General features: G+C 38.0%; 2 protein-coding genes across 7 annotated transcripts in view; one reads left to right on the top strand and one right to left on the bottom strand.

The window, feature by feature from the left end:
• The window catches only part of ZNF891 (zinc finger protein 891), a 42,282-nt gene extending 27,861 nt beyond the window's left edge, over window positions 1–14,421 (top strand). For 2 of the 3 annotated variants that reach the window (XM_027956349.3, XM_060400725.1), the window contains exon 2: window positions 1–14,421. This exon is cut by the window's left edge and continues 18,687 nt beyond it. Coding sequence is in view for 2 of the 3 variants with exons in the window: in XM_060400725.1 (XP_060256708.1) it covers window positions 12,635–14,152 (1,518 nt within the window). In the remaining variant the exon portion in view is untranslated. The other variant, XM_060400726.1, reaches the window with a different exon arrangement.
• ZNF140 (zinc finger protein 140) overlaps window positions 8,427–14,421 on the bottom strand; it is a 13,827-nt gene continuing 7,832 nt past the window's right edge. For all 4 annotated transcript variants that reach the window (XM_060400727.1, XM_042234444.2, XM_042234443.2 and 1 more), the window contains one exon: window positions 8,427–10,372. In XM_060400727.1, coding sequence (XP_060256710.1) covers window positions 9,204–10,372 — 1,169 coding nt within the window. In that variant the 3' untranslated portion in view covers window positions 8,427–9,203. The remainder of the gene's footprint in view (window positions 10,373–14,421) is intronic.

The following is a 14,421-nucleotide window of genomic DNA, read 5'->3' as shown; positions in this document are numbered from 1 at the left end:
TGTTAATACATTTTGCTTTCCTTTCATCTGTGTTCCACACTGCTCCCAGGGTGATTAGTGTAAGGTACTAATCTGATTGTATTACTTTTCACTTTTAAATCCTCCACTGTCTTTTCCCTCCTTTTAAATGTTTTACAAGACCTTTTATGCTCAAACTTTTACCTGTCTTTTCAGGCCACATCCCTTGCTACTCCATCTCTTCACTCTCTCTGGACCTTAACCTGGCCTGTTGATCCTTTAGGTATTGTATCCTATATCTGCTCTAACATACTTTTCAAACTTTCACAGTATTTCCTATTTAATTATGTATCTTACCATCTAAACTTTAAGCTTTGGTAAGATGGGAACTCTAACTTGTTAATTGTTTTATTCCTAGTACTTGGCCCATAATAGGTACTCATTTAAATATTTGTATCCGCCCCCCCCCCCAAATTATGTGTCTTTTGTTTACTTAGTGTTTCAATGGAGGATAAACTTAAAATAAGAAATTTAAGTGATTGTATAAGGCAAAAATTGCTTGGAGTCAAAATTTCTTTTCTCTTTTAAGCACGAGAGTCACAGTCAGCATAGCAAGATATTCCAACAATTGACACACCTGCAGAAACAGACTCTTAAGAGAACTGTAGTTTAATTATTCATGTTCCCTCCCGCTGCCTCCTCCATCCTCAAATTCATATACTTTGATCACTGTGCATAGAAAAGGAGTGAAATGACCCAAATACTTGTGACAGTGCTGTGTTCTTTAGGCTACTGATGGAAGCAAAAATTCATAAAACCTTTCTGGGGGACAGGTAAGCAGTATATTTGCAGAGTGAGAATATTCCTAGCCTTTAACCTAACAATTTTTTCTTACCTTTTATAGAAGAATCCTTCATTCAAACATGTATAAGTAACAACAGTCACCTGAGTTTCATGCTGTAGTGAAAAACTAAAATTCCTAAATTCCCTCTAACAGCTAATTTTTTTTAAATTATGTATTTCCATAAAATGGAATATAATATGGTCATTAAAATGTTGATAACTGGGAATATACTGTATTTTGATTTTTAAATTGTTGCTATTGTTCAGTTGCTAAGTCATGTCCAATTCTTTGCAACCCTATGGACTGCAGGATGCCAGGTTCCTCTGTCCTCCGCTCTCTCCCAGAGTTTCCTCAAATTTATTACCGTTGTGTGAGTGCTGCTATCTACCATTTCATCCTCTGCTGCCCCCTTCTTCTTTTGCTTTCAGTCTTTCCCAGTATCAGGGGGCCAAAATATTGGAGCTTCAGCTTCAGCATCAGTCCTTCCAATGAATATTCAGGGTTGACTTCCTTTAGGACTGACTGGTTTGTTCTCCTTGCAGTCCAAGGGACTCTCAAGAGTCTTCTCCAGCACCACAAAGCAGCAATTCTTCAGTGCTCAGCCTTCTTTATGGTCCAACTCTTACATCCATACATGGCTACTGAAAAAACTGTAGCTTTGACTATACAGCAAAGTGATGTCTCTGCTCTTTAACACACTGTCTAGGTTTGCCATAACTTTCCTTTCAGGGAGCATTGAAGCATCTTTTAATTTCATGGCTGCAGTCACCATTCTCAATGATTTTGGAGGTGAAGAAAATAAAATGTCACTGTTTCCACTTTTTCCCATTCTGTTTGCCATGAAGTGACGGGACTGGATGCCATGATCTTAGGTTTTTTAATGTTGAGTTTCAAGCCAGCTTTTTCATTCTCCTCTTTCACCCTCATTAATAGGGTGAAAAGTTTTCACTCTCTGTCATGAGAGTGGTATCTTCTGTATATCTGAGGTTGTTGCTATTTCTAACAGTAATCTTGATTCCAGCTTGTGAGTCATCCAGCCTAGCATTTCGCATGATGTATTCTGCATTTAAGTTGAGTAGAACCATGTTTTTGTTAAAATATATATTGTAAATATGTGTGTATATATGTGCATTGAACTATCCTAGAAGAATATATTCCAAAATATTATCAGTGGTTATTTCTGAGTCATAATTTTTTTTGTTTTACTTCTTTGTTGTTAAAGTTTCTAGGTAAGTTGTATATTTTTTAAAATAGTAAACAATTCCATCATGAACTACTTAGATAATTTTCAAAAGTATGATTTTAATATCTTCAAAGTTACAAATATATTTTCTCAGGCTATTGTTGAATATATAGATTCTAACCATTAAAAAATATCAGATAATTTTTTTAAAACATATTTTAAGCCAGCTTTTCTGTCTACAGTTTTTTAAAGGCACGTTTTGAAAATGTTGCTAAAGGGCCTGGGCTCTTTTTAGACTTCATCTAAATTGACCTCTAGGCAAAATTCATAATATAAGGGAAACAAATGAGGTGTTATAATAGGGAAACATATGTTAGATAAGGCAGTCAGGAAAGGCTTCCATGAGGTAGTGACATTCAAGCTGAAACCTGAAGGAAAGGAAAGGAGTCATCCATGGGGAATTGGAGAGGTGGAGAGGCAGAATAGCTTTGTAAGTAGAACAGCAAAAACAAAAGTCCTCGTTTGTTTATTTAAATAAATCACAGGTCAGTGGCTGGAACATGGACAGGCAAGGGGATAAAGAGAAGAATATATGAGACTGGGTTGGAATGTAGGCCACATACCAGCTCCAGCATGAGTGTATATTTTATTTGAAGAGCTATCAGAAGTTCTTTAGAAATCTTTCCTCAGAGGTTGAAATTATTGCTTTAAAAAAAATTATACTGGCTATTGTAAAAATCCTGGGAAACTAGGAGTCTACTGTAGCAGTTCATGTGTGAAATTTGAATTACAGAAAATTGTCATTTACTTAGCATAAAGAGTTCTATTAAGATAGTAATTAACATATTTAACATCAGTAGGGAATTCACAGACTAATAAATGTAATGACATAAACTGCCCTATAATTTAAGAAAGGCACAGCAAACAGGTAAAATTATATTTTCTACCAGTCAGCAAAATTTCACATTGAATCTGAAATTTCTATTTTCTGATCAATTTCAATTTTTATACATAATGTTTTCCTCTGTGATATTGAGAGTATTGGTGTTACAGAATGTAATACTTAAAAAATTAATTTTTAAAAAGTTTTAAAAGAATAACAAATTTGTTTACCTTTTTGTTTATTACCTTTCCTCTCTCCTACCCTTTAAAGGTAGACTTTTTGAAAGTGTTACTGAAGACGTGTTCTCTTTCTCCCAAGTCATTAACACCCAGTCTCCAAGGTCTTCTGCCTTTTTGCTTTGAAATTTCTTTGAAGGATTTAACAAGTTTCCTGTCCTGAGACGTACTGTATAATGTTCAACAGAAAACTCTTTGAAGTAATTTCTCAGTAACAAAACTTGACCCAGCCTTAACTCTGTGTGGATATCTTAAGTGCCCTGAAGCATTGGTTGCTGCTTTCTAAGACAATATGGAATTCTTGTAGTAACTTCTTGTTTTAAAGTTGAAGCTTAATAATCTTTTGGGAGACTTATAAAAACTTTTTTTTACTGAAACATAATAGAGAAATGTGTATAGCTTAATGAATTTTCTCAAGTAGAATATACTTATTAATTGGCCCCTAGATCAAGAGAGAGCCGAACAAGTACTTTTACCACTTTTCCAATGCTGGCTAGAATCTTACACTCCATCCATCCCCTCTTCAGTTCAGTTCAGTTCAGTTCAGTTGCTCAGTCGTGTCTGACTCTTTGCGACCCCATGAATCGCAGCACGCCAGGCCTCCCTGTCCATCACCAACTCCCGGAGTTCACTCAGATTCATGTCCATCGAGTCAGTGATGCCATCCAGCCATCTCATCCTCTGTCGTCCCCTTCTCCTCTTGCCCCCAATTCCTCCCAGCATCAAAGTCTTTTCCAATGAGTCAACTCTTTGCATGAGGTGGCCAAAGGACTGGAGTTTCAGCTTTAGCATCATTCCTTCCAAAGAAATCCCAGGGCTGATCTCCTTCAGAATGGACTGGTTGGATCTCCTTGCAGTCCAAGGGATTCTCAAGAGTCTTCTCCAACACCACAGTTCAAAAGCATCAATTCTTGGGTGCTCAGCCTTCTTCACAGTCCAACTCTCACATCCATACATGACTATTGGAAAAGCCATAGCCTTGACTAGATGGACCTTAGTTGGCAAAGTAATGTGTCTGCTTTTAAATATGCTATCTAGGTTGGTCATAACTTTTCTTACCATGTATTAATTATCATGCTTCTCTAGTTTCATATATATTTTAAACTACAAACTACTGTGTCAAATTCATTTATATTTCTTGCATATTCATCTTTTAAAGCAACCATTTAAAATATTATCTATTATTAGCTCACAGGCCTTGATTTGGACCATAGGCCTTAGTTTCCCAATACTTCTGTATTGCAAGTTTCCATCTGGGATCAGCTCATACTGCCTGAAGAGCTCATTGTATTATTTCCTTTAGTCATAGCTGTGCTACACAAATTCCCTCCGTTTTTGTTTATCTGAAACATCCTTATTTCAACTTTAAAGGATTTTTTGGTTGGTATAGAAATCTAGATTGGTATCAGTATCAGTTCAGTAACTCAGTTGTGTCTAACTCTTTGTGACCCCATGGATGCTGCATGCCAGGCTTCCCTGTCCATCACCAACTCCTGGAGCTTACTCAAACTCATGTCCATAGAGTCAGTGATGCCATCCAACCATCTCATCCTCTGTCATCCCCTTCTCCTCCTGTGCTCAATCTTTCCCAGCAACAGGGTCTTTCCCAGTGAGTCAGTTCTTCACATCAGGTGGCCAAAGTATTGGAGCTTCAGCATCAGCATCAGTCCTTCCAATGAATATTCAGAACTGACTTCCCTTAGGATTGACTGGTTGGATCTCCTTGCAGTCCAACAGCCTTTCAAGAGTCTTCTCTAACACCACAGTTCAAAAGCATCAATTCTTCGGCACTCAGCTTTCTTTATAGTCCAACTCTCACATCCATACATGACTACTGGAAAAACCATAGCTTTAACTAGATGGACCTTTGTTGGCAAAGTAATGTCTCTGCTTTTTAATATGCTGTCTAGGTTGGTCATAGCTTTTCTTCCAAAGAGCACGTATCTTTTAATTTCATGGCTGCAGTCACCATCTGCAGTGATTTTGGAGCCCCCGTGCTGCCCCACCAAATAAAGTCTCTCACTGTTTCCACTGTTTCCCCAGCTATTTGCCATGAAGCAATGGGACTGGATGCCATGATCTTAGTTTTCTGAATGTTGAGTTTTAAGTCTACTTTTTCACTCTCCTGTTCACTTTCATCAAGAGGCTCTTTAGTTCTTCTTTGCTTCCTGCCATAAGGGTGGTATCATCTGTGTATCTGAGGTTATTGATATTTCTCCTGGCAATTTTGATTCCAGCTTGTGCTTCATCGAGCCTGGCATTTCGCATGAGGTACTTTGCATATAAGTTAAATAAGCAGGGTGACAATATACATCCTTGACATAGTCCTTTCTGTTGTTCCATGCACAGTTCTAACTGTTGCTTCTTGATCTGCATACAGATTTCTCAGGAGGCAGGTCAGGTGGTCTGGTATTCCCGTCTCTTGAATTTTCCACAGTTTGTTGTGATCCACATAGTCAAAGGCTTTGGCGTAGTCAATAAAGCAGATGTTTTTCTGGAACTCTTTTGCTTTTTCTATGATCCAACGGATGTTGGCAATTTGACCTCTGGTTGTTTTCCTTTTCAGCACTTTAAAGGCATTGTTTCATTATCATCTGACTTCATCATATCATTTGAGGAGGAAGTTTTCAGTCTTATTGTTGCTCCTTTGAAGGTAATCTCTCCTACCCCATACCAGTTTTAGATAACCAGGTTTTACTTTTTGTTACAATGTGCATAGTTGCCTACTTGGAATTTGCTCAGCTTCTTGAATCTGTAGATTATCTTGCATCATTTCTAAGATTCTTGAGTGAATTCCTCAACTATTTCTTCTGTCATTCTTTCTTCTTAAAAGACTATAACTACACGTTAGAACTTTTCAGTTTGTCCTAAATGTCTGTGCTTTACACTCATCTTTTTTCCCTTCTCTCTCCTCTGTCTCTGTTTTAGTATGGATAATTGGATAATCATGACAACAGAGTAATAAAAAGAGCTACAGTGGTTTCCTTCCGGTATTTCACATCTTTTGAGTATGCAAACCTAAGATAATTGTGTATCCGAAATACAAACTCCTTGTACTACATAGATTAAAATGTTCATTTTGGATGTTTACCCTTTCACATGTATTGAGATGGTCACACTATATGTCACTATTGTTTCTTTGTCAAACAAATTGGAACTGAAATAATATACGAGTAATTTAAAGTACAACATATACTTTATTTCTGCCATTTTCTTTTCTATCTTGTGTTTGGCTGGCCATTGTTACTGAATTTCATCTTGAAAAACAAGAAGCTTTTGTTTTAGTCTTCTGCTACCTCTGCAATAGCTTATTTAAAAAAAAGATTGTTATGTTAACCACGGAAAGGTGTAACACAGATTTCTGTACTGAAATTGAGTGAAAGCAACATTGCCAGCACTGCACTGCTATGACAAAGAAAGCATACTATATAAATGAAAATATCCAAACTTTCACTTTCTCTTTTCAGTGTTTTGACTTATCTTTTATTGTATAATTTAGGAATTAACTATATTTTAATGTATTTGATGCATTATCTGTACTTTAATTAAATGAAAAACAATAGCATAGTTCTTATTTTCTGAAGTATTTTACCACAAAGAACAAGAGGAACTTTGGGTGAATTATGTAGTTCAGAATGATGCTGCATGAAGTAAATTTTGGGGGAAAGTTCTTATTTTTTACAAAATTATTCAAGCAACATATTTGGTGAACTGACTTTGTGGTGGCCTGCAAAGACACTCTGTTCCTAAGTGCCCTTCCCTCACTTGAGCATAGGCCTGTTCCCATTTTTTCCATCATTCTTCATTCTCCCTTGCTCCAATAAGGAGACCATATTTGGTTTAGATATAGAAAGTCCTGCTTATAAGGAGAAAACAGATAATTCGAAATATGGTTTTCCTAGATCCTAGGGAAGAGAAGCATTAGAAGAACCAAAGCAGAATGCATGCCACTTCCAACTTGTACCAATTTAAAACATTACTTCAAGAACATGGACTACAAATTCAGCCAGGCAACTTGGAGCTTACGTCCTGATATTTCCTATGGAGAAGGCAGATTCCTAAATTCAGATTCTGAATTTGGAGGAATAGTACCCACCTTAGACCAGATTCCCATAGTCCTCCATCATTACATTCCCATACAGAAATTTGGAGCAGGGTTTAATCAGCCCTCATTCCTCCTGGGAGAAGTTTATGGTCATACCTCTGAATGTAACAAATATATTTGAGATGACAAATATATTCTTGTTCATCAAGGATTGCCACAGGGTGCAAGGGAAATTAATCATAGGAAAATGGGGGTTTATAGAGTGGAGCTGTTCTAATAGTTTGAGGTTTTGAATGGTTCTAGAAAAGTAAATATTAGACAGCAGCTATGTGTTTTGTTGTTACATTGAGTGGAAAAGAAATATCTAGCTCTCATTTTGTGAAAGAACATGAAAATATATGCACTAATGAAGCACTTGCTGCTGCTAAGTCCTGGAGAAGGCAATGGCAACCCACTCCAGTACTCTTGCCTGGCAAATCCCATGGACGGAGGAGCCTGGTAGGCCGCAGTCCATGGGGTCGTGAAGAGTCAGACATAGCAGCTGCTAAGTCACTTCAGTCGTGCCTGACTGTGTGTGACCCGAGACGGCAGCCCACCAGGCTCCCCCGTCCCTGGGATTCTCCAGGCAAGAACATTGGAGTGGGTCGCCATTTCCTTCTCCAGTGCATGAAAGTGAAAAGTGAAAGTGAAGTTGCTCAGTCGTGTCTGACTCTTCGCGACCCCATGGAGCACAGCCTACCAGGCTCCTCCGTCCATGGGATTTTCCAGGCAAGAGTACTGGAGTGGGGTGCCATCACCTTCTCTGAATGAAGCACTTATCCGAGTGCTAATCACGTATTTCGTGTACTAAATGCAAGAGAAGTTCTTAGGAGGCAGTCAGATGCCTCAAAGATAACACAGTCTTTAAAATGGGAGAATAAAGAATGGGCAGGTATATGTGGAGATGAAAACAATCTGATTTGACAAATGTGATTACAAAAGAAATGTTCTTACTCTAATTGGAGCAAAAGAGGAAAACCTTGGCATTTTCCTCTGATGTACCTTATTTACAGTTATTTCAGACTGATTAAGACATCTAGTCAGATTCAAGGGTAAACATGAATTATCATAATCTTAGGTCCAAACTCTGACTCAAAGTTAAAACCATAAAATATCTAAAAATGCTTCTATGTCTTTATAATGTTTACAAAAGCATGCTACTCTTGCTGATGTCAATATTGTGATAGTTGCAGTTTCATAATCACACTTGCTGTGAAGAAACAAACTCAGCCAGTACATTTAATTTACTATAAATCAAAAGATTTATTCATAGCTTTCATGAATTTGCTTTTTAAAAAAGCCAAAACAAACATTCCCATTAAAAAAAAAAACCTCCCACATCAATTCTGTCCAGTATAACTTCTTAGAACTCTAAGATTTTGCTGCACTCATCATAATGGTGGTTTTTCCCCAGGATAATTCTGTAGGTTTGAAATACTGAAGAAAGTCACCCTATGTTAAGTTCGTTTATAGGGTTGCTTTCCCCCCCTTAGGAAGAGTATTTTAAAATTTCTTATTGTGTTTGACTTTTCTTCATTATGAATTTTCTGATCTCCAGGAAAAAGTACAGGCTTCCCTGGTGACTCAGTGGTAAAGAATCTGCCTGCAATGCAGGAGATGCAGGGTTGATCCCTGGGTCAGGAAGATCCCCTGGAGAATGAAATGGCAAAGCACTCCAGTGGTCTTGCCTGGGAAATCTCATGGACAGAGGAGCCTGGCAGGCTACAGTCCATGGGGTCGAGTTGGACACGACTTAGTGACTAAACCACCACCACTACCACCACCACCAGATGAAGAATCTTCTCAATACTGATTGATTTCATCTTCTATTGTTATAAAAGAGAATGAGCAGCTATTAATGGCTTTCCCAAATATTCCTGGGGGTTTTCTCCAGAATACTGACTACAGCATAGACCACATTTTAATCACAACATATTCACATAAGGCTTCTTTTCAAGAGTTCACTGAAGTCAAAGTAAGGCATTAACTACTTTTTTTTTTTAATCTATACATTTTTAGGTTTTGTCTATCATGTGAATTCCCTGGTGTTCAGTAAGGAATGAGTGGTAATTAAATGAATTTTCATACTCATAGGAGTTCTCTAGAGTGTGTGTTCTCTCATGTTTAGCAAGGTTTGAGCTCCAGCTGAAGGATTTATTGCATACCTTACATACATAGGGCTTCTCCCCAGTATGAGTTATCTGATGTAGAATGAGGGAAAAGCTCCTACTAAAGGTTTTGTCACATTCAGTACATGCGTAGGGTTTTTCTCCAGTATGAATTTTCATATGTTGTGCAAGAGATGCATGCCACGTGAAAACTTTACCACATTCATCACATTCATAGAGCTTTTCTCCAGCATGAATTCTCTGATGTTTGATAAGGAAGGAGTGGCAACGGAAAGCTTTACTGCATTCATTACATTCATAGGGGGTTTTGGAGGTATGGACACTCTGATGACGGGTAAGATGTGAAGAACGGCGAAATGCCTTCCCACACTCAATGCATTCATAAGGTTTCTCTCCAGTGTGTGTAATCTGGTGACGAATGAGTTCAGAGCCACTGCTAAAGGCCTTCCCACATTTCCTGCATACATACTGTTTCTTTCCTATGTGAATTCTCTGATGTCGAGTGAGGTTTGAGGCACGACTAAAGGCCTTTCCACATTCAGTACACTCATAGGGTTTTTCCCCAGTATGTGTTCTCTGGTGTTCAATGAGGAAAGAAAGGTAACTGAATGTTTTATTACAGTCTTTACATTCATGGGGTTTCTTTCCTGTATGTATCATCTGATGTTTTACGAGGTTTGAGATCTGGCTAAAGGTTTTCCCACATTCCTTACATACATATGGTTTCTCTCCAGTATGAGTTCTCTGATGTAACACAAGGGAAAAGCGCCGACTGAAAGTTTTTCCACATTCATGGCATCCATAGGGTCTCTCCACAGTACTGACATTCACATGCTGAGACAGGGCTTCTTGATGGGGAACTGTCACTTGCCTGATGCATCCCTGATTTCCCTGCAGCATCTCAGTATCACCCTCACATTTCCAGCCTTCTTTAAAACTCGAATACTCAGAGCCTTGGCCTAGAAATCTTTCCATTATCAAGTACTGGGATGAATCATCTTCTAATATGACATTTTTTGGAGAAAACTCTTGGATCTCAACATTTGACTTTGAAGCTGAAAAAACAAAGCAAATATTTTTTTAATTTTTTGTATTGAGTAACATAAAAGCCATTCTTCCATTTTAAAATGAGAATTATATTGAAAAAAAAATCTTGGCATTGCATGACTTTTATAGTTGTCATGTCCAGAAGACATTAAATAAGAAAGATGTAGGTGAATTAGGAGACTAAAAATAAGTAATTGAAGGTGAGGGAAAAACAAAACTATTAGGAAGATAAATAATTGTAAAGGATAGGTGGTTAATCATCTTCACCTCTATTTAAACTTTATTTACTGTCAGAATGTCTTGAAAATGACAATTGCATTTGCAACTCTGGAAGTTTAAAATTATTTCCAACTTGGTACACAGATTCAACAAAATTCCAATCAAAATCCCAGCAAGTTATTTCACAGATCTCAACAAATGGACTCTAAAGTTTATACAAAAAAGAAAATGACCTAGAATACTTAACACAACACTGAACAACAGTCAAAGGACTGACTCTTGACTTTAAGACTTGTGTAATGCTACAGTAATCAAGATAGAGCAGCACTGGTGAAAGACTAGACAAGGAGATAAATGGAACAGAGGAGAGAGCGCAGAACAGATCTGCATGATTATAGTCAGCTGATCTTTGACAAAATAGCAAGGACAACACAAGAAGCAAATACAGCCTTCTCATAAAATGGTACTGGAACAACTAGACATCCACATGCATAAAAACGAACCTAGACACAGATTACATTGTTAACAAAAATTAACTCAAAATGGATCACAGAACTAAATGTAAAACAAAACTATAAAACTTCTAGAAGATAATAAAGGAGAAAACCTAGATGATGTTAGTTATATTGATGACTTTTTGGATATAACATCAAAGGCACAGTCCATGAAAGAAGTAATTGATAAGGTGGACATCACTAAAATTAAAAACCTCTGTTCTGAAATAGCCAGTGTCAAGGGAATAAGAAGACAGGATGAAAAGACTGAAAGAAAATATTTGCAAAAATACATATCTGTAATATGAAAAAAAAAAAATACATATCTGACAAGAGTTACTACCCAAAATATACAAAGAACTCTTAAAACTCAACAATAAGAAAATGAACAACCCAATTTAAAAACAGGCAAAAGACATGAACAGACACTTCACCAAAGAAGATATATAGGTGGCAAGTAAGAATATAAAAAGATACTCAACATCATATGTCATTAAGGAATTATAAATTAAAATGATATACCACTACACACCTATCAAAATAGCCAAAATTCAATTCTCTAACAACATATGCTGACAGGGATGTGGAACAACAGGAACTCTTATTCATTGCTGGTGGGAATGAAAAATAATACAGGCCCTTTGAAAAACAGTTTGTCAGTTTTCTATAAAATGGAACATCCTCTTACCATACAATTCAGCAATCACATTCCTTGGTATTTACACAAATAATTAAAACATGTCCATACAAAAACTTACACATGGAAGTTTACAGCAGCTTGATTAATAACTGTCAAAACTTAGAAACAGGATGTCTTTCAGTAAGAGAATGGAAAACCATGATACAGCTAGACTATGGGATATTACTCAGCACTAAAAAGAAATGAGCTATCAAACCATGAAAAGGTATAAAGGAATAAGCCATAAATGCATAATATTAACTGAAAAAAGCCAATCTGAAAAAGTAAATACTATGAATTCAACTATATGATACTCTGGAAAAGGAAAAACTATGGAAACAGTAAAAAGATCCATGGTTGCCAGGGGTTGGGGGAAGAGAGTGGTGAGTAGGCAGAGAATAAGAATTTTTAGGGCAGTAAAACTATTCTGTATCATACTAACAAATGGATACATGTCATTACACATTTGTCAAAATGCACAGAATGTACAACACCAAGAAAGAACCTTTAAGGTAAACTATGGACTTAGGGTGATAATGATATGTCAAGGTATGTTCATCAGTTGTGAAAAATGTAATACTGTGAATGTTGTAACATTGTGCAGGGACAGGGATCAAGACCATCCCCATGGAAAAGAAATGCAAAAGCAAAATGGCTGTCTGGGGAGGCCTTATAAATAGCTGTGAAGAGAAGAGAGGCAAAAAGCAAAGGAGAAAAGGAAAGATATAGGCATCTAAATGCAGAGTTCCAAAGAATAGCAAGAAGAGATAAGAAAGCCTTCTCCAGCGATCAATGCAAAGAAATAGAGGAAAACAGAATGGGAAAGACGAGATCTCTTCAAGAAAATTAGAGATACCAAGGGAACATTTCATGCAAAGATGGGCTCGATAAAGGACAGAAATGGTATGGACCTAACAGAAGCAGAAGATATTAAGAAGAGGTGGCAAGAATACACGGAAGAACTGTACAAAAAAGATCTTCATGACCCAGATAATCATGATGATGTGATCACTAATCTAGAACCAAACATCTTGGAAAGTGAAGTCAAGTGGGCCTTAGAAAGCATCACTACGAACAAAGCTAGTGGAGGTGATGGAATTCCAGTTGAGCTGTTTCAAATCCTGAAAGATGATGCTGTGAAAGTGCTGCACTCAATATGCCAGCAAATTTGGAAAACTCAGCAGTGGCCACAGGACTGGAAAAGGTCAGTTTTCATTCCAATTCCAAAGAAAAGCAATGCCAAAGAATGCTCAAACTACTGCACAATTGCACTCATCTCACGTGCTAGTAAAGTAATGCTCAAAATTCTCCAAGCCAGGCTTCAGCAATACGTGAACCATGAACTCCCTGACGTTCAAGTTGGTTTTAGAAAAGGCAGAGGAACCAGAGATCAAATTGCCAACATCCACTGGATCATGGAAAAAGCAAGAGAGTTCCAGAAACACATCTATTTCTGCTTTATTGACTATGCCAGAGCCTTTGACTGTGTGGATCACAATAAACTGTGGAAAACTCTGAAAGAGATGGGAATACCAGACCACCTGATCTGCCTCTTGAGAAATCTGTATGCAGGTCAGGAAGCAACAGTTAGAACTGGACATGGAACAACAGACTGGTTCCAAATAGGAAAAGGAGTACATCAAGGCTGTATATTGTCACCCTGCTTATTTAACTTCTATGCAGAGTACATTATGAGAAACGTTGGACTGGAAGAAACACAAGCTGGAATCAAGATTGCCGGGAGAAATATCAATAACCTCAGATATGCAGATGACACCACCCTTATGGCAGAAAGTGAAGAGGAACTCAAAAGCCTCTTGATGAAGGTGAAAGGGGAGAGCGAAAAAGTTGGCCTAAAGTTCAACATTCAGAAAACGAAGATCATGGCATCTGGTCCCATCACTTCATGGGAAATAGATGGGGAAACAGTGGAAATGGAGTCAGACTTTATTATTTTGGGCTCCAGAATCACTGCAGATGGTGACTGCAGCCATGAAATTAAAAGACGCTTACTCCTTGGAAGAAAAGTTATGACCAACCTAGATAGCACATTCAAAAGCAGAGACATTACTTTGCCGACTAAGGTCCATCTGGTCAAGGCTATGGTTTTTCCTGTGGTCATGTATGGATGTGAGAGTTGGACTGTGAAGAAGGCTGAGCGCCGAAGAATTGATGCTTTTGAAGTGTGGTGTTGGAGAAGACTCTTGAGAGTCCCTTGCACTGCAAGGAGATCCAACCAGTCCATTCTGAAGGAGATCAGCCCTGGGATTTCTTTGGAAGGACTGATGCTAAAGCTGAAACTCCAGTACTTTGGCCACCTCATGCGAAGAGTTGACTCATTAGAAAAGACTCTGATGCTGGGAGGGATTGTGGGCAGGAGGAGAAGGGATGACTGAGGATGAGATGGCTGGATGGCATCATGGACTCAATGGACGTGAGTCTGAGGAACTCCGGGAGATGGTGATGAACAGGGAGGCCTGGCGTCCTGCAATTCATGGGGTCGCAAAGAGTTGGACACGACTGAGCCACTGAACTGAACTGTGGATGTTGTCAGTGAGGAAGACCAGGCAAGGGTGGGAATGGGCAGGGGAACTCTGTACTTTCCACTCAGTTTTGCTGTGAACCTAAGACTGCTTTTTTGAAAAGTAAAGTTTATTAATTAATA

The sequence above is a fragment of the Ovis aries genome, chromosome 17, assembly GCF_016772045.2.
Source record: "Ovis aries strain OAR_USU_Benz2616 breed Rambouillet chromosome 17, ARS-UI_Ramb_v3.0, whole genome shotgun sequence".
In the NCBI taxonomy this organism is placed as follows: Eukaryota; Metazoa; Chordata; class Mammalia; order Artiodactyla; family Bovidae; genus Ovis; species Ovis aries.
Note: the sequence above shows the minus strand (reverse complement) of the source record. Positions and strands in the feature narration are given on the sequence as shown.